The sequence below is a fragment of the Oreochromis niloticus genome, linkage group LG11, assembly GCF_001858045.2.
Source record: "Oreochromis niloticus isolate F11D_XX linkage group LG11, O_niloticus_UMD_NMBU, whole genome shotgun sequence".
In the NCBI taxonomy this organism is placed as follows: Eukaryota; Metazoa; Chordata; class Actinopteri; order Cichliformes; family Cichlidae; genus Oreochromis; species Oreochromis niloticus.
In genome coordinates this window covers 31,700,582-31,722,008 of record NC_031976.2, presented here as the reverse complement: position 1 = coordinate 31,722,008, position 21,427 = coordinate 31,700,582, and the positions used below count along the sequence as shown (strand labels likewise).

General features: G+C 38.9%; 1 protein-coding gene across 9 annotated transcripts in view; it reads left to right on the top strand.

The window, feature by feature from the left end:
• cspg5a (chondroitin sulfate proteoglycan 5a) overlaps positions 1–20,944 on the top strand; it is a 59,635-nt gene extending 38,691 nt beyond the window's left edge. Inside the window, exons 3-7 of one of the 9 annotated variants that reach the window (XM_005455142.3) lie at positions 594–782; positions 8,944–9,022; positions 12,455–12,511; positions 16,469–16,570; positions 19,905–20,036. In XM_005455142.3, the coding sequence (XP_005455199.1) occupies positions 594–782; positions 8,944–9,022; positions 12,455–12,511; positions 16,469–16,555 (412 nt within the window). In that variant the 3' untranslated portion in view covers positions 16,556–16,570; positions 19,905–20,036. Of the gene's footprint in view, positions 1–593; positions 783–8,943; positions 9,101–12,454; positions 12,512–16,468; positions 16,571–19,904 lie in introns of those variants that run through there. The other 8 variants (XM_005455139.3, XM_019364533.2, XM_005455141.3 and 5 more) reach the window with 8 other exon arrangements.
• The last annotated feature ends 483 nt before the right edge of the window (positions 20,945–21,427 follow it).

Below are 21,427 nucleotides of genomic sequence, written 5' to 3'. Positions count from 1 at the left end.
AGACACACATAGTGATGACTTTGTATATTTTTCAATAAAGCGTTCACAAACCTGCCGGCGACAAACGCTCTTCTAGTAGATGGCTTTACGCTGAAGGTTTATATAACACGCATCATGTTGTGGAACATTTGGAGGACTTTTGGCAGCATGTAAAGAGCCTCCTGAATTCCCACATCTCTCTGTTTCTGATTAAAGATAATCAGAAGCAGAGAGGAAATCCTGAACTTTAATGAAGAGACTTTGAGTACGGAGGCATTCACAGCATGTGTGTTCATTAAATAATTCTTAAAAGCCAAATGTATAACTTGTAACTGGCTAAAACGTGAAACTGTCAGGCACACAAAACTCGCAGAAATTAATAAGATGTGATTTTAACTCACTGATCTCTTTTTTCCTTCCCTTTCTGTTCACATTTCATTTCACATTCTTCACTGTTCATCGTCTCTCTTTTATTACTCACAACTTTTCTCTGTCATATCTTTTTGTTCTGCTCTGTTTCCTCCCTTTGTCCCCCATTTTTCTCTCTATATGTAATTCCACCTGACTCCATTTCTCTCTCAACCTGTCCTCTGAAACCTCTTTGTCTGCCTCAGATGTAACGTCCAGGATTACATCTGGCACAAGGGTGCCCGTTGCGAGTCGGTGGTTACTGAGTTCCAGGTGATGTGTCTGGCCGTGGGCGCCTCGGCTCTGGTGGTCCTGCTGCTCTTCATGATCATCGTGTGCTTCGCCAAGAAGCTCCACGTGCTCAAGACAGAGAATAAGAAGTTGCGTAAGCGCAGGTGAGGAGACGACAAAAGTCTGAAAAAAAGTTGGGGGGTTTTTTACCCTTATTTGGTTTGTGCCTCAAAATAACAGCATCTAAAGATTAGTACAGCTGATGTGTGTATGGTAAACGAGACAGTGAGAGCATTTTGGGGGCCAAAATGGGTAGGGCGCACTGGTCTCTTACAAACCAGTAAATAATTATGATCATAAACAATGACAAAAACAAAAGCATTTTGTTTTAACTAGAGCAGGACATTTTGAATGAACATTCAAACCATGATCATCCTATATAAAAATATTCACTGAGTAGCAGTAACTCATTAGTTTAGATTCTCATAAATACTTTTCTAAAAGTGTTTCATTGTATATTTGGGAATGGGTGACTTGCCTCTTGCTAAAGTAACATTTGGAGTCACTTTTTGCTTTAGAAGTGTTGCTAGGCAGACACAACCAAGTCCTTTGATATGCAAAGCTCACCTTGTACTGTTGTTCACTTTAAAAATATATATTTTTGCCCTTCTAACTCTTCAGTACTGATAACGAATAATCCAAAATCTCAAAACCTTCCTTTTATTTAGAAAAACTGGAAGTTGTTTATCTTCCCATTTTTATTAAATACTGGATCTTCATCCAGCTCAAAAAGAAAGGATCTAGTTGTTTAGTCTATCTTCACTCTGTCTGGCAATACCACCAGCCTCTGCGTGTTAGATATATTTTTGGTAATGCAAACAAGAGCTTCCAGAGAACAAAACAAAAGATGGTTTAAGTCCACTGAGTAGGGAAATTCTGAAGAAGAAATAAACAGATGAAACCCCCTCTGTCATGTATACTGCAAACTCCACACTCAACATTCAGTTACTTCATTTTTTGAACTTTGAAAGATCAATCAAATAAAACTAAAAACTGGGGCCTTCGGGCAATATGATGCAGCAGATTTATTATCAGCTACTCGGCAGTCACTGTGTCTCAGCTGCAGTACATTACTCCCTCCATCGATGACTCAACCAGAAAAGAGTTTCTTGGCTGGCACTGCCGTTGGGCCGAAGTGCCACCCTGGCTTGTGTTTTGTGTGAAACGACAGAGAGCGGCTGATGCAGAGAGAGAGCACAGGAGAAAATAAGTTTGGTAGATGGAATCTAAAAAGATCTGTTTGAAATGTCTGAGCTTGCAAGGTCCTTGGACCAGCACGCCTGAGCAAGTGATGAAATCAGAGGTGTACAATAAGAAAAAGGAAAAAGTACTTTAGAGTTTGTAACCACAGCAGGATTGTTTTTGGAAGTTTGGCTGTGAAACATGTTGATCGACAGGAGGCAAAGACTGATAATAATACTAAGAACCAAGAACAGCAGAATTTCAAAGAGTATGATAAGCACCTCCCTTTGAGGGATCCTGCCTCCTATTTAGAGAGCACTTATCTACAACAACAATCTCCGATTAATTTGAGAGACCCAAACCCAAACTTGATTTTATTTGAGAAAGAATTTCTATTTTTTGTAAAAGGTGATGAAAGGGAGCTGAAATCACAGAGAGTGAAGATTTTGTAAAATGTCAGAGGCTCGTAGCAGAATTACAGAAAATATTAGAAACATGAAAAAAGAAAGGCAGGTGGAGTAAACAATAGCATGAGTCTTCCTCTCTCAGAGACAGGGCTGCAGAAAATGCTTGTGTGTTATTTTTTTTACAGCAATTACTTCTCACATCTCACAGCAGGGTTTTCAGGAAAGAATGACTCAGAACATTTGAAGCAAAAGAGATTCAGTGCTGGGCTCAAGGACGAAAGAGTGAAACTGCAGCTTTTCTGCAGCAGTACAGCGACTGCATAACCACAACCACGACATGCAGAGATGTTTCGCTGGGTGATTATTTGGGCTTGTTTTGCAGCCAGTCACTGAATTGATCACGACCTCCTCTGTATATGAAAGTATTGTAGAGATGGGACATCATCTGATAGCTAAAGCTAGTCAGAAACTGGGTCATGCAACAGGGCAATGATCTTAAGCACAACTGAAGATCTACAACAGAATAGTGAAAAGGTGAATTTTAAAAAATCTAAATGAGCTAAAGCAACAACTTAAAGAAGAGTGGACTAAAATATCTCTACAGCAATGTGAGAAACTGACAAATCACACAGTAATTGATTATTTTTGATTTATTGGTGCTTAGAGTGGGTCTAGAATCACAGGGTGTACTGGACAGGAAATCAGGTCAGCACAGTGTCATGTGAAAACATTCTTTTTCACATGAGTGTACCTGTGTAAGTCATGTTATGACACCTTCTATTCAATTCAAGCCACATTTGTGATTAATATGTTGTACTTTACAAAAGGAGTGCTAAGCTTGTGAACTTTGTTTGTATGTAAAAAACAGACCGCAGAGTCTGCCTTTTCTTATTTTCTGTCTTACTATTACAGAGGTGAAATGGCCACATTAAACATGGCCCAAAATTTCAAGTAATGAGTTCAGCATATGCACTAATGAACTAATCCCTATGAGCCAAAAGCTCGGGCACCAGAATGTTTTAAACACCCAGTTTCACACAGATTTCTTTCAACTGTCTGATGTCAAAGACAGAGCGTGAGCTTCATATGGATAGGGGGATGAACTAAAACCACTTGTTTCATACAGACGGGCTGGACAAAGGCCCAGTGTAAGATATATAAGGATTATTTTGAACTGAGAGTCATGCAAAGCAAGGAGAATACAAATATAAAGGCAAAAATTAGCTTAAATATTGCAGCAACTGATTTTTTATTTGTGTTTAATTCATGTATTTTTAACACGTGTCAAAATTTTTGACAACAGTGGAAATAAATGAATGATGTCCTTTTTCCATAGACTTAAACCTTTGAGGTTAATAGGATGCTTGGTTATAGAGTCAAAAATTGAGGTTAGTCTGAATCCAGTTTCTAGGACCGAGAATAGTTTAACAGAATAAATAAAGTGAAGATAAGAAAGAAAAAACAGGTATAAAAGTAGGAGGAGAAGGGAAAAGCCAACAAAGAAAAGGCAAAGAGACGAGGACACTCTGAAGGAATGCAGGAGGAAGCCAGCGGTGGGAGGGGCAGCATGGAGAGCTGATGGCGAGCAGCCGGCTGAAAAACTGATGACAAGATAGATGCGGCAGACAGTGCGAAGAAGAAAAGCAGGAAAGGTTTTGTTCTGGTTTTGGAGCATCGCAAGTGTTTTTGATGCATGAAGCATATTTGATGTGAAGGATTCTCCACCACCACTGTGGTTGAATGGTTTCATGTGGTTCAGATTTTTGAAAATGTTTTCAGCCTAATGTTTTATGATTAATTGACCTGCCTCATTTTTGAACTGCTTTGAAATTTTTTGGAAAAAAATAACTGTTTTAGTTTCTCACAGCACACGGGGATGTGCCGAGCATTTTGCAGCCATGAAATCTTGAAATCCTGGAGAACGATTAGCATTTCTTTTTCAGTCAGTCACTGAAGTAATTACTCTGCACTGCAGCTTTAATTACATTGATGTAACTAGAGTGTATAGAGAGCTCTTAAAGAGTTCAGATGTAAAGTTTTGCAGATTGAACCAATCTGAAGAGCTGTATACATATATGTACACATGTTGCAAAGAATTAACTAAAAGATTCTCTAATATAGGAACTTCTTGGGCCTCTAAAACCCATGTTAACTGCGTTAAGCTGGTATAATGTTACAAATACCTCAAAAAACATTCATCGGAATAAAACATAAATTTTCTGACACAATATCAAAAGAAGATCAAATTCTACCTCTGTGCTAAGATGTCCTGTAAGTGTCTTGTGATGCAAAGCATACAATTTCCAATTTTTCTTGAAGAAATGTATATTTTCTACAATAAGAGCCAGTTTTTAACTGAAAGAAAAACATGAGATTTAGATAAGATTATTTTTTTATTGCAAAGATTGCAAAGAAAAAGGAAATCATGATTTCATCTAACTGAATTTCTAGCGCTTCTGCCAGATATTCTACACATTGTTAGTCGTGTTCAGGACAATTTATGGACTCAACGAGGGACCTTGTTCTGTAACCATGGGACACACTTGTAAAAATGCACAACGTGAAAAAAGGCTGATTCTTTGATATACAGGACAGTGAAGGAGAAAAAGAGAGTGACAGACAGATTGCAGGGCTGGACTGAATACAAGAAGAGTGGGTGGGGGTTGCTTCGGCATTGCTTTGCCAGTCCTGGCGTTTTAGTGATGATCTCCCTAGCAACAGAGCCGTCGTGGATGAGAAGCATCACGGATGCAAATGTGAACCCAAGGACTGACTCCTCATCACCAGATCCCACGCTACAGTGTTTATTTTTAGCTCCACTGAGAAGGTTATCTTCCTGCTAGTCATGGTAGAGGAGATTATGGACGATGAGGATGATGGTGAGAAGGAAAAGTGGTGCAGTCAGTAGCAGCTGTAATGCTAGTGAGCAGAAATTAAAAAAAGGGGGGGAAAGGGTGATGTCAGTGGTACTCTGGATCCAGCTGAAAGTAGGGCAGTCTGAACAGGCAGAGGGGAGGGAGGCTGGGAGAAACAGGCGGAGGCGGGGTTGACCTACATACAGCTGTGCGACCTGAGGGGTGTGAGCGGTAGGGTGCAGCATGAAAGAGACAACAGAGCCTCATCAAGTGGTCAGCAAAAGAAATCGAAGAGGAGCAAGAAAGAAGAAAGAAGCAAGAGAGCATAAACGAGAAAAGGAGGCGAAGGGCGACATTTTAGAGGAGTAGAAAGGAGGGCAGCATGAAACAGGCAGAGGGACTGTTGCAGGAAAGAGAAAGTGAAAGAGGAATAAAAGAGGGCGGATACAGAGAAAAAATCTCAACATGACACAGAGGAGAGAGTGTGTGCTTCTCACAAGCCTCATGAATACATGAGACTCCCACACTCCCCCATCTGCTGTGGGTAATTGCAGTGTTTCTCTGCCGCAGTCGAGATCAGACCCAACATCCTGGTTGAAGATGGAGCAGGGGAAAAAAAATGAGAGAACGGGAGGGAGGAGGAAGAGATTGATGAAGTGTTATGAAGCATTTTCAAATTCCTCAGGGAATTTCATCTGTCTGAACAGTAATAAGCTTTTTTCTATCTCGACTATTTAAATGATCAAATTATAGGCGTTACCTATCTGGAAACAAGCTGAATACCAGTTTGTTCATGTAATGCTGTTTATACTAACTGAAGCTGCTCATTGTCATTAATGACAAATGCTGGACTGAGATTAAACATAGGATCCTAAATCGATTATTACATAGTTATTATTCACCCTCACCCCCCAAAAAACAAACTTGGTTTCACTTTTATGAAATATTATGTTTAAGTTTATAAATGCTACTTTGTTAGAATTAAACATCAGTAGATGCTATAACAGTAACAACTAGACAAATTCAGTCAAAATGACAGCACCAGTATAGAGTTAGATTGACCTGTCCATCCACCCAGACCTTCTTCAAGACAAATAATCTGGATATTATCTCAAAATCCAGAACGACTGTTTCAACCTTGGTCTGTCTGACTTATCATAAGCAATATACTCCTTACACTTACTTGTCTGATAGATTCAAGTTATGTATTTTACTGCTCAGACTACATATGCATATTTTTATTATGTTCTGCTGTGATGATTTATTATATTTAATTCTTTGATATTAATTACCAGCTTTACCAGTATGTTCATTTAGTGACCTGTACTTGTCACTGCCAGTTTCCAATAATCATAAATGAACCAAGCATATGGGATATAATAGGGCTCATTATTATGAAGGAGATATTAAGGAAAGGCTGTTTAGGCAGGTAGAAAAAGTCATGATTCCTGTAGCTGCTATATGGCCAATCGTGAAGTTTTTCATTTGTGAATCTGCACAAAACACCAAGTATGTAAATATATATTTTTAATTTTATGTGCAGCGTTTTTAACAGCCATTGGCAGAAAGAGAACAGAGTGAACGGTCCAAAGCTGGTGATGCACTTCAGTGTCTCCCCCTCTCTTGTCATTACCTTGTTTTTCCTGTTCTGTGGTTCATCAAATATAAATCTCAGGAATGCGGATCAGAGAAGCAGTAGTGTTTTTTGTGTGTGTCTGTGTAGTAAGTAGATCACAGCCTTTTATTTAACTATAGATATGAAAGGGATTTAAAATGTTAAGAAGCTCAGGGTAAAGGTTAATATGTGCGTGGGACAAATGACAGCTGAGAAGACACAAATCTATGAAACTGCGCTACTGTCTGCTTTGACCTCTGAGACACACATCTCTTTGAGTTAAGTTGAAGTGGAAGAAAATAGAAAGGGAATTCCTCTTTGCTGCCTCTCTCCTGAGATAAAAGAAAAGTCAGAGTGTATCTGTGTCTGTTTCACAGCAGTACACCTCGTTTTCAGGAGACAGATTAGATGGTGAATGACAGAAGCGCCGTAGCTAAAGCCATACTGCATATGTCGTCAGTGCTCCATTGTGTGTGCTTAGTAATCTAACATACAGTAAAAAGATGTTTCTTTATGGCGTAAGATGGAAAAAAGAAACACTTTGCAGGAATTTTCAATACCTGTTTCTTATCATCAGAGGAGAAAAGGAAATCTGAGCTATACACAGATGAAGTTGGGTTGGATGGATGGGTCAACAAAATACTAGATTTTAGCCACAATTTATTTACTCTTTCATTTTTTTAAAGGGCAGTTTGTTTTTTGTTTTGTTTTGTTTTCTTGATTTTTAATTTTTGTGCAATTCCGTACACATCCCTGGTTCCATCCTCGGAGGAGATTCAAATCCCTTTGGGATTGAGTCAGGAAGGGCATTGGGTGTAAATAATCTGCGAAATCAAACATGCGGAGCTACCTGCTGTGGCAGCCCCTTGTGAATAGGGGAGCAGCCAGAAGTAGTTAACTGCTTTTTATTGTAACAGTGACAAAAATAGTCTTAAAATGCTAATAAATAAAAATAATAATCAATCAAGCCAATAAAAATGTAGTAAAACAGTTAAAAATCTAACATCAGAGCATTAAAATTTTAGGACCTGGTGCAGATTTTGCATGCCTTTTGCTGAAGGTAGCTGATATACAGCTGCTTCTTTAGGAGAATAATGATTTTTTCTCCATACCGAAAGCCATGTTCTGATCAGGGAAGTGATGTGTGAAAGCAGGTAATTTCACCCCATTAGTGTCTGATTAAATAAAAGATTGTTACATCAGTGCTCGCATTTCTAATTCCTTTCTGAAAACTGCTGATTGAAAACAGCAGGTTTAATTTTGCAGGGTTTTGAACAATGTTGAAGGTGGACAGTCCAGACTTTTCGCCACCTGTAACCACCAGATATTTTTACAGTCCAAGACTTGATATAGGTTCATATTGTGGCGGGGGATGTGTATAATTAATTTGTGTGGTACAGATTTTTATTTTCCTAGATTTTAGGAGGCATTACCACAGATCAGTTGCATCAGTCGTGTCAACTGAGTTGAGAAAAAGCAAATCTACATAAAACTATGTTTTTAACTTGTTTGGATTTTTCCCTCTTTTAAACAATCATTGGTCAAATGTGAGTCAAGGTGAAGCCTCTTGACTGATGCAGGTATCCTTTTATTCTCAGTTCGTTGCATCACAGATAAAATGTTTGTGTCTGATTTTTTCTGACAAGCAGAAGTCCTAATCTTTTGCTGTCTGACTAATGCTGCTTTCTTGCTTTTTCTCTCCCCTCCTATCTTTTTCGTCAACAATGTAATCTTTCCCTAAATTTGTCATTTTCTTCACTTTTTCCTCCACTGATACCTCGGTATTTTCTCCTTTGATCCCATTTTGTTTTACCATCTCTCCATTTGTCTTCTTTTTCTTCTGTTGCTCAAATGTCACCTAATGCCCATTTCTTTTTCACATCATTGCGGCATCTCTTTTTTTTACTTGCTGGATCCTCAAATTGCCAACTTACATTTCCAAACCTGGCCCTGCAATTTTCCTACCGTTACTCTCTTTACTGTCATTCTTTCTTTCCTCATCTTCGGTCTTTTCCAACCTTCTTTTTTTTTTGTCCTCCCAATTTCACATCTTTTCACTTTCATCTTTGACCTCGCTGCTGTGCTCTGTATTTTATTCTTTCCTTCTCTGAATTTCTCAACATCTTTATTTTTTTCCATCTTTCTTCTCCTAATTGTTTCCTTCTTTTTTCTCATCATCCTATCCATCCCATCCTCTGATGCCCAGCAGTAAGTACCGGCCTTCATCGGAGCAGCACAATGATAATTTCTCGCTGTCCACCATCGCTGAGGGCTCCCACCCAAATGTAAGGAAACTGTGCGACACCCCTCCTAACGTCCCTCATGCCCGTGCATTGGCTTACTATGATAACATTATCTGTCAGGTAACGTGGTTCTCGCCTCTATCTCTCACCCCTTTTTCTGCATCTCCCCCAAATCCTGCCCGGGCCCTCGACTCTCCTCCAAATGCATGGGCATGAGTATTCTCCAATACTCCGAGGTGTGAAATGCTAAAGGAGGGGGGATGGGAGTGGTCATAGTACAATAAAGATTGGTGGGAGTTTTCTAAAATAATGGAGGAAATCTAAATCCAATAATAGCGAGTGGACATTCATGCACTCTCATAATTTCTACCCTCACATTCATAGGATTTTATCTAAGAACAAATTTAATCCATTAATCAGAATATCCCATGAATTAATTTAAGTTAAATTTTAGCCTGTTTATCACAAATAAATCATACTCTTTTTTTTTCTACAGGTTTTCCTGTTTTGATTTTTTGTCTTTGTAATAACTCAAATTCTTATTTTAATGAACCAAGATGAAAACTCACATAAGATTAGAAGCTATTTTGTGTCATCTGCAAGTTGAATTTCATCCGATATTTAAATTTCAATTCCTGGAAGAACAAGAAAAATGCATTAAATCTCTCAATTCTTCCATTTTAAAATTTAAATTTAACACGACTTCAAGTTAAAGAGCATAAACATGTGAAAATATGCTGTTCTGTACTATATATAGTACTCACGACAATGAAGTCATGTCCTGACTTATATTTGTAATAACTGCACAGATAGTCAAGGACCTTTAGCAACTGTAGATCTGCACACTGCATTTTCAATTGTCATTTTAACACAATGAGAAAAGCTAATTTTATTGGAACTTGAAGAATACACCTTTTTGAAACACCTCCTGTCGTGGATCATCGTGTCTACAGTGTGTTTACAATGTGAAACAAGTTTCTCATTAACCAACACAAAGCTTGCACGTCATACAAATGCTGTTCTCAAAATCACTGACAAATTGTAAGCTACAAATATGTGGAATTAGATGTCTGCTGTTAGGTTATGGACTGTAATGAATCATAGAAATAAATACCCGAGGGGTAACTGAGCCCTTGCAGCCTGTTACCACGGCAACACAACTCTTGTAAAGGCTTATAGTTTGATTCTGTTTATTGATTTAGTTTCTTGGTGTAGTGCTTATTTATCCTATTGCAACATAGCATAGTTCAAGTACAATGAAAACTTGAAATAGTGAGGATGGCTGGAAATAACCCATAATTTCTTATCTTAGGCAAAGCCTAAAACAGTTCCCTAATTTATTTTTTGCTGAGTAGTGTCCACAAAACACTGATTTGTTTTGGAAAAAACAAACACAGCATAATCAGCTATGTGGTTGAATCACAGCACCAAGGTTAGAAGTGAATTTCTTCCTGAAACCATGTAGTCTGAATGTTTATGGACTGTCTTCATTATGCAGCTGCAAACTGAGCCACCTCCCTGATTACTATAAGAAAAAAACAAAAAACTCCCCACTGTGACCCCTCCCTATCCCATCTCTTTCTGATCACCTCTTGCATCAGGATGTCATGGCATGCCTGCTCTGTCGCTAATATGCGCCACCCAGTGGCCATATCAGCCACCGCAGCTTTGCTTTGCTGCTAAGAAATCTGTACTTTTAACAAAATGTCTGCTTGACTTGTTTATCCTGAAAGTGGGCGGGGAAATGGGAGGGTTTTCTGGATTTCTGGGGGAGGAGAAAATGGGGAAAGGATTCCCAGAACCAGGTAAGCTTTTAGCGGATATTTGCGGACATGGTTGGGGTTATCAGGATAAACATCTGAGATGCAACGTCTCGCTGCTGCCTGGAGGAGGCAGCAGAGATTCGACAGGTGCCTCACTAACTGAAGCATGGGTAGCTTGTAGAGCTAACGCTAACGTTGTAGCAGCATGGGTAGTTGTAGTGCTACAACTGGTACAGAGTTTGTTTTGTTTCAGATTTTAAACCTTTTGAAAATGTGGTACCACCCTCTAACAACTTCGTAGGTTTTTTCGGGGTTTTTTGTTTTGTTTTGTTTTGTTTTTTACTTTATGATTCTCATTACTATTATGCAACAGCATAGACAAGCATTCTTTAGATGGAAAACTATCACACCCATTCATTGTAACCACACCTAAATACCATTTACCATTTAAAACTCTGAAATATCTAAAAACTCAAAACAGTAAAAAAAAAAAAAAAAAGTTAAAATCCATCATCGTATTCTAACATAATCTCTTAGCTCTCCTTCCTAACTCAGGACAACCCATCACACCCTGCAAATGACCTCTCATCCATTGGGTTGAATAGTATTTGTAAACTGTTTACACATTTAAAGCTAAAAGGCGAGATCTACACATAATTATGACGATTCATATCACTGATTTATAGTTAGTTGGTGAAAATGAACCAAGAAATGCAGGAATTTGCCATAGAAGACAGTGAAGAAAGAAACCACAGGCTAGCAAACATGGAAATGGCTTTTGGGCTGTTGTGCAAATATTTTCCATCACATTATTTGGTGAGGAGGATAATATTTATTTACAAGAATATACCTTTAAGTAATAAGTCACCCAGCAACGTCAGGCTTCAAATATTTATCCTGCAGGTCTATTAATTTATACTTTTATTCTGAATTAAGATTTCCAATCTTTTGAATGAACATTTAATTAAAAAAAATGCTAGTGCTATTGAGAGGAAGTGTGTCCAAAGGTACAAGAAATAAATGTGAATATATAAAATAAGAAAAATATTCCAAGTGATTATTAAATCATTGACTTATGTAACTGATTTCCTTCTCTAGTATCATCTTACAGTATCTCAAAGTTTCCAACTACTATTCAACCCAGATTAATTTTGCAACAGGTTTTCCAACCACATACAAAACAGACCTTTCCATATGAACTTCCCCAAACCAAAAACCACACCAACTCCGCAGTTTTCCCCAAATAAAACCCAAATAATCCTCTAATAAAGCAAATACCCTCAATTCCTTTCCAAACTAACAGCGCAGTGTCTGTGCTATGAAGGCTGAGACCTGAACAGAACTATCCAAAACTGTACCTACTTTGGTGATACAGAATTACAACCTGGCAGCACTAGCATCTGTAGCCAGCTGGGAATATCAGCTGACATCCGAGAGGAAGTCTAGTTACTCCTACTATTGGTCTCTGTCTCCAGTGCTCCATCTCTCTCTCTGTTTTATCTGTCTCTATCTCTTCCTGTCTGCCTCCTTCGCCTCTCTTGCCACTTAATCTCTCTGTATCACCTCTGATCTGCCGTGCTTCTCGCTACTTCTCTTTCTTTCTTTCTGCTTCACCCTCCCTCTTTCTCTGTCCGTCCTTATCTGTCTTTCTGAGGATGCCTTGTATGGTTTTTGAGGAGTATAACCCTTTGCCCCATCCCCCTCCCCTCAGAAAACCATGAGCAGATACACCTGGGAGTGTAAGACCAAAGAGGAGTCCGACTGTGAGGTAAGATCGAATCCCAAATGTTAGATAGTCCCGATCCCCTCTTCCGCCTTCCCAAACAGCTCTTTCATTGTTACTGTGGCCCTGTCAATCACCCTTTTCAACTATCAGTGAATCAATCTGAGCCTTTCCCACCCACAAAATCAATAAAAGCCAAAATAAAAAGGGATAGTAAAGTCAGAAAAACATGCTATGTTAGAACAGAACACACTTACAACTAAAATTAACAAAGACAGCCAATATTTGATGTTGACCTGACAAATTTACATTTGGTAAACTTTGGGCTCCATTTAATATTCATAAGGATTAAAAGTATGGCTTTATATAATACCCTTATTTGTCCAGCCTTCATGGACTTCAGGTGTTTGTTTTGGTTTCGGTTTTTAAGTAATGTTAAAATGTGTAAGCCAAAAGGATGCAAAACATAACTTATTTGGTAGCATTAAACTGAAGTTTTTTTTTAAAGGGCAAAAAAAAAGCATTTAATTTTGACTTGTATAGGTAATTACTTTTGCTGCTCCCTTATTTCCCGAGAGGTCACCACAGTGGACAGATCAGATTGGTTAGATTTTACACCAGATGCCCTTCCTGATGCAAACCTCCCATTTATCCAGGCTTGAGCCTGGCACTAGGACTCAAGGGTCACACTAACTCGTAAAGGCCCTGTGCGTGTAAGGCACATTTAGATATATATATTATATCTGATATTACATAAATATTAAATATATAATTTTTGAATATAAGTGGCTCTACACTAATATTCTACATCAAGATTTGAAAAAAAAATCCTAGCTAGCTTGTGAAAATGGAGTAATGTCTTCTTGGAATGCAAAGTTTAATTTATTTTCAGTTTTTAAGACAGAAAAAAGGAGCATCTGTTAGACATGCCGGCTTTAATCTGACTATTCTTTTGTTAATCTGTCACTTATGAAATTTTATGAAACTGAGATACTAAAGTAGCGCTTTAACCCTTTATAAGTATTTTTTGTAACACATAGCGTTTAGAGTGGTTACATTTTTTTAATGTACAAATGAAAAACAAATTGCAGATGCTTTAAGCAATCTGATATAATTTAATTAATTATCAGGTGTTTCCTGGAGCTCATGGTTTACCCAGAGTTTTTCTAGAATAGCTAAATCCCTCTAGGTCTGTTTATCACCGTGCAATAAAAGAGAGAGTACTGTGAAATTAGAATTGAATTGAAAATCTATGGAAACCAGTAAAGAACAACGTAAACAAAAGAAGATCAGTTAACACAATGCAACCAACAGCCAAAAGAATAGTTCCTCCGGCGATAGAGTAAAGATGCAACTCCTAGAAGTTAAAAAATCCAGTCTAACAAAGGCACAAAAACAGCATCGCTGCTGCCACAAGGAGCTGCTGACCTTCTGAGGTCCTTGTCACATGTCCAGACAGCCGCTGTACCACCTCCATAACACACACAGGCGCACATGCTGAGGCTTTAATGGAAGAAGAAATACCATTCAGAAAAAGACAAATCTACAGAGAAATTGAACCCCCTCACACAATGCCATTTCTGCACAATAACACAAAAAACACTCAAAGTTTCCCGGCAGTAATAGAACGCTTTGTGTTTCATTCACCGTGGTAGATTGAACCCACTTGTCCCTAATCTTCCCTTCACAGCAATTCAGCAGAGTCCAGCCACACAGTTTTCTCTGCAGCAAACCCCGAAATGAAATTGTTTTCTGTCAATACTAAACAAATTCCACACAGAAAATGAGTTGACCAGGCAGAGCTGGCTGTAATTTCTAAGAGGATTTCATTTCCATCGACTGAATTGGCTCTTAGACTGACTTATCATAACAGAATTAACCTGAAGTGCAAAGGCTGCAGGTTTGCTGTGTAAATCTGCATTAAAAAAATACTAAATACTCTCTTTAAAAATGATTTCATTCTTATGATCCTTTGTGCAGAATATAATTCATATGGTTCTGAAAATTCTGCGATCAAAATTTAACCTCGATAATAAAGTAGATAGTTGAAAACTTCTGACTTTAAATTTGACTTCTCTGTAGGTCTTTGTGACAGCCATGAACTTTTGTTTCTATGGTTCATGTGAGTGTCCAAAGTTTTCGTAAAAGAACGCAGCTTTAGAATCACTTAAATAAATAAATAATAAAAAGGAAAGTGTGAGTGTGCATACAGGTACTTGAGCAGACTTCTTAACCATTTGCAGTAATAAAATCCAAAGAAATTGTTGACCCAAAGTCATATTTAGTGACTTGTTTCAATAGGGGAATTCACACCACTTTAGCATAGGCCTTTAAAAGACATAAGACTATCTGTTTGCCCCTCCCAGAGCCTGCTCCTGCAGGTTTCGTCCTGTTAAAAGGGTGTTTTTTCCTTCCCACTGTCACCAAGTGCTTGCTCATAGGGAGTCATCTCATTGTTGGGGGTTCTTTACCTTACAATATAAAGCACCTTAAGGCAACTGTTGTTGTGATTTGGCTCTATGTAAATGAAATTGAATTGAACTGAAAAAATGCATACAATGCAGCATATGATTAAAACTCAAAATATTCAGATCCAAGTCAGGATGTTGAAGTGATGCTTGCCATGCTATTCCTTTTTGGATTAGTCACACAGTCACAGCTGCATTGTGCACTGTCCCGACTGCCTGCCTCACCCTGAGCCTCCCCCCAACTCTGCACAGAGTCCTTATATAGACACATATCCACTCAGAGGCAAACATCAGTCAGTAAACTCAAACAACTATGTATACACATGCGTGGTGGCATGCCTTTTAATACAAGCAGGCAAATATTAGCAGGCTCACACACATACAAATATTTTAATATGATGTGTGTTCATGCATAATGCTAATGCTAAAACACACAAAGGTGTATTGACTCTTAAACACTGTTAATCAACTGCAGAGAAAAAACTGAAGAAAATATTGATACATAAATACGACACCATCAAAATGTTTTGTAGCTAAAACACTAAATCCTTAAATTCAGGTCTCTGACAAGATCCAAAACATATTTACTCTTTTACTTAACAAAAACCCTCTATGTTTATTATTTGAACATTTCTGACTTTGGCACCCATAAATAGCACTTTAGCAATAATATAAGCTACCGAGAAAGGTCATGCAAGTGTGGAGAGGCTTAGGATTTATCATTTAATAATGACCAAAGAGTATTTATGTCAGGTTAGGTAGGGGTGGAGAGAGGACGCAAATACAGGACTCTTAATGGTGATGTAAACCCAGAAACACAAAGTTCAAATGTGAAACCAAAATAGAAGTCCAAAAAACAGAAACACAAGGACTAGTGAAACACATGGAGGGGACATAGGGAGGCTTTATAGACATATACATGAGAGGCATTGAAGATTTGGCACAGACTTAAACTTAGAACCGAGACATGAAAACTGACACTAAACAGTATGACAGAGACAGAGGAACACAAACGCAGAGAAATAAGAATCACCAAAGCAAAAAAAGAAATCCAACAAACCCAACATATACAACAGGAACCAACGCAAATACATTACAAAACCATAAACGTTCATTTTGTTTAGAATTAAGTGAAATTCATCCTAACTAGTACAGGGATATCACCACCTAATTTAGCAACAACAGCAAAAAAGATCACAGACTTCTCTAAGTTTTATTATATTAAAATTACAGTGATTGCAAATGAATCTTAAGAGCAATATTCATTTATTTCCCAAAGCTTTCATGCAATTTGCAGGACCATTAAACTAAATTGGAATCCAGTACACGAGAGAAGGACGTCAGGAACTGTCCATGTGCCTCTATCATCATCATCATCATCATCAAAGCCCTGTTTTTCTCTGTTCCCACTCTCCCAAAATGAAACCCACTCAAAAGTCCTGATGACTCTGTGACTGCTGCCCACTCAATGCCCACACCCCTCTCCACCCATGCACTAAAACATTGAAATCCAACAAACACAAACATTTTACAGTTTCACGCTGACGGGAGGAAAGAGGGCCCCTATCCCGTAACCATGGAAGTGACGTATCCACACGTCTTGCCTGAAGTTACTATCTAGGCCAGCGGCCATCGGGTAAATGCTCTCACTGCTCTTCCTTTCTAAAAAGTGCCATTGAATTTAAACACAAACGTTCAATTAGGGGGTTTGTGAATGGCACAGGCCCCAGGGTCTGGAATTTGATGTGTGCGTGTGCACGTGTTTGAATGAATGTGTCTATCTGGACATACTCTGTTTGTGCTTGCCTGTATGGGTGCGCCCTTGCGGTTGTGAGTGTGACAGAGAGGCTCAGACTGACGCCCCAGGATGCCTCAGCTCAGCAGGGTCGATGATGCCATGCAAAATTAATGGAAGCTAAGAGGCTGGAAAACTGAGCTAAAATAGACTCTGGAATCAATTTTTCCCCTATGACCTTAATTAAATTCAGATGAATTAAACTGAAACCTCTAAAACACAACAGTTTTTTCCCCCGGTGGGTATGTATGACGGTGGTACCCACAGATAATCAAACAGGGTGGACAGTTTTGTTCATTTTCTTGTGTTTTGGGACACTAAATGGTCATGGTGGAGGTGAAGCAGGAAGACATTGGGTGCGCTGCATGAGCGGTCATCACTGTCCATGGGGTGTATTGTAAGGGTTTTGCATGTGGGTGTGCATGTGCTTCCTGGGTTGCCTGAAGGGGTAAGGAGGGCGGGTGGATGGTGTTGCTCATGCAGCTCACCTCAGTGTCGTCTCAACCAAACACAACATACCAGCCAAGCACGATAAACAGCAGAGCTTTTAAACCACTGAAATGGCTGCTACTAAAATTATTTTTTCTTTCAATACCTTCTGTTTTTCCTGATGGTATTTTTCACCATTCTGACAGCTTTTAAAGGCTTATACGTGTGTTTTTTTGCAAAATTTAAAGCTTTTACTACAAATCCAAAGTCAAACCAAGTCGCCAGCATTTTTCTGTAATCACTTTTTGTTTATAGCACACTCTAATGACAATAGGTGCAAACTGATTATCATAGATTATTGCACTTGTTAATTGTAAGTCTTTCCAATATAAAACTTTTAGTTGTAAAGATTTTCAGAAATACTAGAAATTACAATCTTTTTATTACATGCTTACATTATGACAGCATTCGAGTGTCATTTAAACTAGTGACTAAATGGATGCTCTTCTGGATGCTCACCATAATATTGCAATTTTCAAATCTAGCTGACCTTTTAAGTCCTTAGCCACACAGGCCTAGAGAAAAGCCAGTGTAATTGAAACATGGCAACCCCTGCTATTCAGAGGCTGCGAGGGAAAATGCGTGTTCCCCAGTTGGCAACTGGTTGCTGGAGGTTGCTGGCTGGTTGCTCACAAATAGCGTGCTGGATCAAAAACCTTACAGTTGCTTTGATTGCACCAACATGTTTCAAAAGTTGGCTGCAACTTTAAAAAACAACTTTTACTTGAAGGTAAACATTTTCTTTTTCTCTGTTTTCTGCGTTGCACTTTCTCAGCTCTGCAAGTAGTTGAGTGTGTGCAGACATCTTTAAGACGTCTTACCTGCAAACTAGAGCTAACTATGGCAATCTGCTAGCAACCAAGGAAATCTCAAGGAGGCTGTTGGTGCAGTACTGTATATCTCTTTATGACCAATTTCACTGTCAGCAACTACTCATCAACTTGCAAGGAATATGCATTTTTCTCTAGCAACCTGTAGTTGCCAGGGAGTCCCTGACTTGTCTTTAGACCTGCATAACTGAGACTGTTGCAACCGATTTCCCAGCAACTGCCAGCAACCATTCAGCAGTCGGGAAATACACAGTTTTCCCTAGTAACTGGTGATTGCCAGAGTGTCGAGGACCGGTTTCTTTGTGACTGGTCCCAAAACCTGCTTGAATATATACTCATCACAGCAAAACTTGTGTTGGTTTCATGGCAGATAGGTTTTCCTGTCACAAGGGGGATATGGTTCTTGCTACTTAAAACTTAACAATTGTCGCTTTATGTTTCCAGTAACCTGTGGCAGGTAAATCGAATTCAGCCATCATTATTTCGCAATTCTGCTCTTTTTGGGTCATGCCAAATGTCTGCTAAGAAGTACTGACTCACTCAAGATGACACAAGATTTAGCTGTAAGATTCTGTTTCAGTGCACGAAATTAAAGAAAAATGAATGAATGCCCATATTGAGCACTTCACTTGCATTTTATTTTTAAACATGGATAAAATACATATTAAACCTTAAACGCTTATACATGGTCACACAGAGCTCCCACACACATAAATTCAAGTGAACTTTTTGTTCCATTCAGGGTGCCGATCTGGCACAATAGAGCCCCCCACACACATTCACACGTACATTGATATATGCACAAAGCATCTGTCAGCTTCCCATGCTCTACACACAAGAAAGGGCATTTGGCCTTCTACACTTGTGAAAACTTAAAATTACATAATGCATTTTCATTTATATTTTGCTGTTTTGAGTATATCCTTATTTCACCTCTCACGCCTGTGCTCTTCTGTCCACGCACTGATAAATGTCAGTTTACAGTTAACAATTAAGTGCAGACAAAAAAATAAAAAAAATAAAAAAAAAAAATTAAAAAATAAATAACTATCTTTACTTTTATGTATTATTTGATGTAGTACTGATTGTATTATTTTTGGAACTCATTAGATCCAAATTTAAAAGCAAAAGAAAAAGGTAAACACAGCAGCAGTGTGGTCCTTTAAAGCACCACAGTAGAACATGAGAATTTGTTTCCATGCATGAAATTAAAGACAAATTAAAACTTACCAAAAATGTGTTGAGCCAAAGCTCATTTTTGTTTTCTTTAAGTTTGTAGCTAGAATAGGAATGTTAGTGTTGGATGATTCGGTAAAATAAATATTTAGGTTCAGTGCCAGTGCTGATGTCTCAGAATCTGTGTGCTTGGGATGGATCATGAATTAATTTTTCTGAAAAATACACTATGGTGAGTGTGTCTCACTGAAAAACTCTTGAAAAATGCTTGGTCAACATTATGGAAAATTTGGGTTTTAATAATGTAAACTGCTGAATAGTGACTGGATGTGGCCATATATCGATTCGCCACTCCAACCTCCACATCTTTTATTTGCCTTGCTACATAAAGTACAAAATATTTCCTAAACTGGCACTGAATGCTGGCATTGGGCATAAATTGTTAATACAGAATTACTTAATGTGGAACGACTGGTAATCTGTTTGCTGAAGAATCCTTGTGATAAAGGAAATCCACTTTTTTCTTTTGCAGAAAGTTTAAATGAACTCAGAAGCAGTTCTGGACCAATAAGCAGGGTTTCAAAGTTGTAATTAAAAATCAGATTGATGACCGATTGATTTCTTTGGTTCTAACTGTAATTTATTCCCCCACTCCTCCTCCTCCACCCCTTCTTGGGTAGGATGATCCTAATTCCCAGAACAAGCTGGAGGACCCGGTGAAGGCCCCGCCCAAGGAGGATGACTCCCTCAACATCCACAACTCTCTGACCCCCAAACATGAGAACCACAAGGTCCTGGGCGAGGAGAACTCCTCGGAGGTAAACTCACTGCAGAACAACATGATGTGAAACAAAACAACCCCAGCAACCCATCAATACAACATCGAAAAACGACAAGGTGCGCCGGCAATGGGTGCCCGCAAACCCCTCCCTGCTCGCTGTCCATCCACTGCCGTGTGCACCTAAGTGGTCCAACCAACCAACCAATCAGCCAGCCAGCCTGCCAGCCAGCCAATATACCAGCCAACCAACACAGTCTGTACCCGTTTCCAACACGGCAACACTGCCACAAAGCGACCCCAAGTCGTCGCAAAAATCATACACGACCATCGCCGCCGTCACTGCCCCAGGTGAAAGTAACCCCACCCCCACCAATTGCACCCTGCCGCCGCCCTGCAACACCCCCTTACATCCAGCCACACCCCTGTTTCGCAGCCCCTTGTTGCCCCCTTGTTGCTGTCACTCTACTGTCCCTTATCTTTCTTACCTGCACACACACACACACACATACACACATAAGAAACATACACCCACTGTGAAAACATGACAACATAACCACACTTATATGTATACACACACACACACACACATAGACACACCCTCCCCCTGCCTGCATTGGTGTATTTTGTAAAAAGAAAGAAATCATACAGAAGTTTAAAACGTACGTAAAACGTCAATGTAAAAAAAAAAAGTTAAGATAAAGCTACTGAGAGGTTTTGATGTTTGTCTGACTAATCCAGTGAGTATGTATAAATATTGGAGAAAAAATGCTTGGATTGATTTAAAAGAAACAACACAATGTGTCTTGGTTTTCATTGATGTGATTTCTAATCCTTTGATGTACTTGTTTTTTTGTTTTTTTTTGTACTTTTTTGGGATTTCGAACAGAGAATAAACAAACAAGATTCAGACAGTTGTTGAAATAAACCTTTTTAACATGACCTCTTTGGATCCTGTGTTTTACCTCAGTGTCGCCTCCCCCTTTTCTTACCTCTGAATTCCAACGCTCTGTGCATGGCTTTGAACGCATCTTCTTCAGTCCTTGTCATAAATGTACTTCCTTGGTTACGGAGTCAGGTTGGGGAGTCTGATCCGCTTCACTACAATTAATAGTTATTTTCAAAAAGCACAGATTATGTCTAATATTGATATTTAGTATCACATATAAGCCTAAGTGGCTGTTAGATGCTGATATATGTTTCACAAGAAATCACAGCTCCACCTATTAGCTTTCACACACATCCCATGGCCTTAAACTGTAGATTGAGGTGTCTCAATCATCCTGGTTTAAGTGGTATGCCTTGACTATAACTGCAAACTTAGGTAAACGTTAAACCTCTCTGTAGCGACTGAAACAGTCTTATTTGCTGTAGGCAAAGAGGACGACCTTTGTTCCTGTACGGGTCATTATGATTTTCTAACCT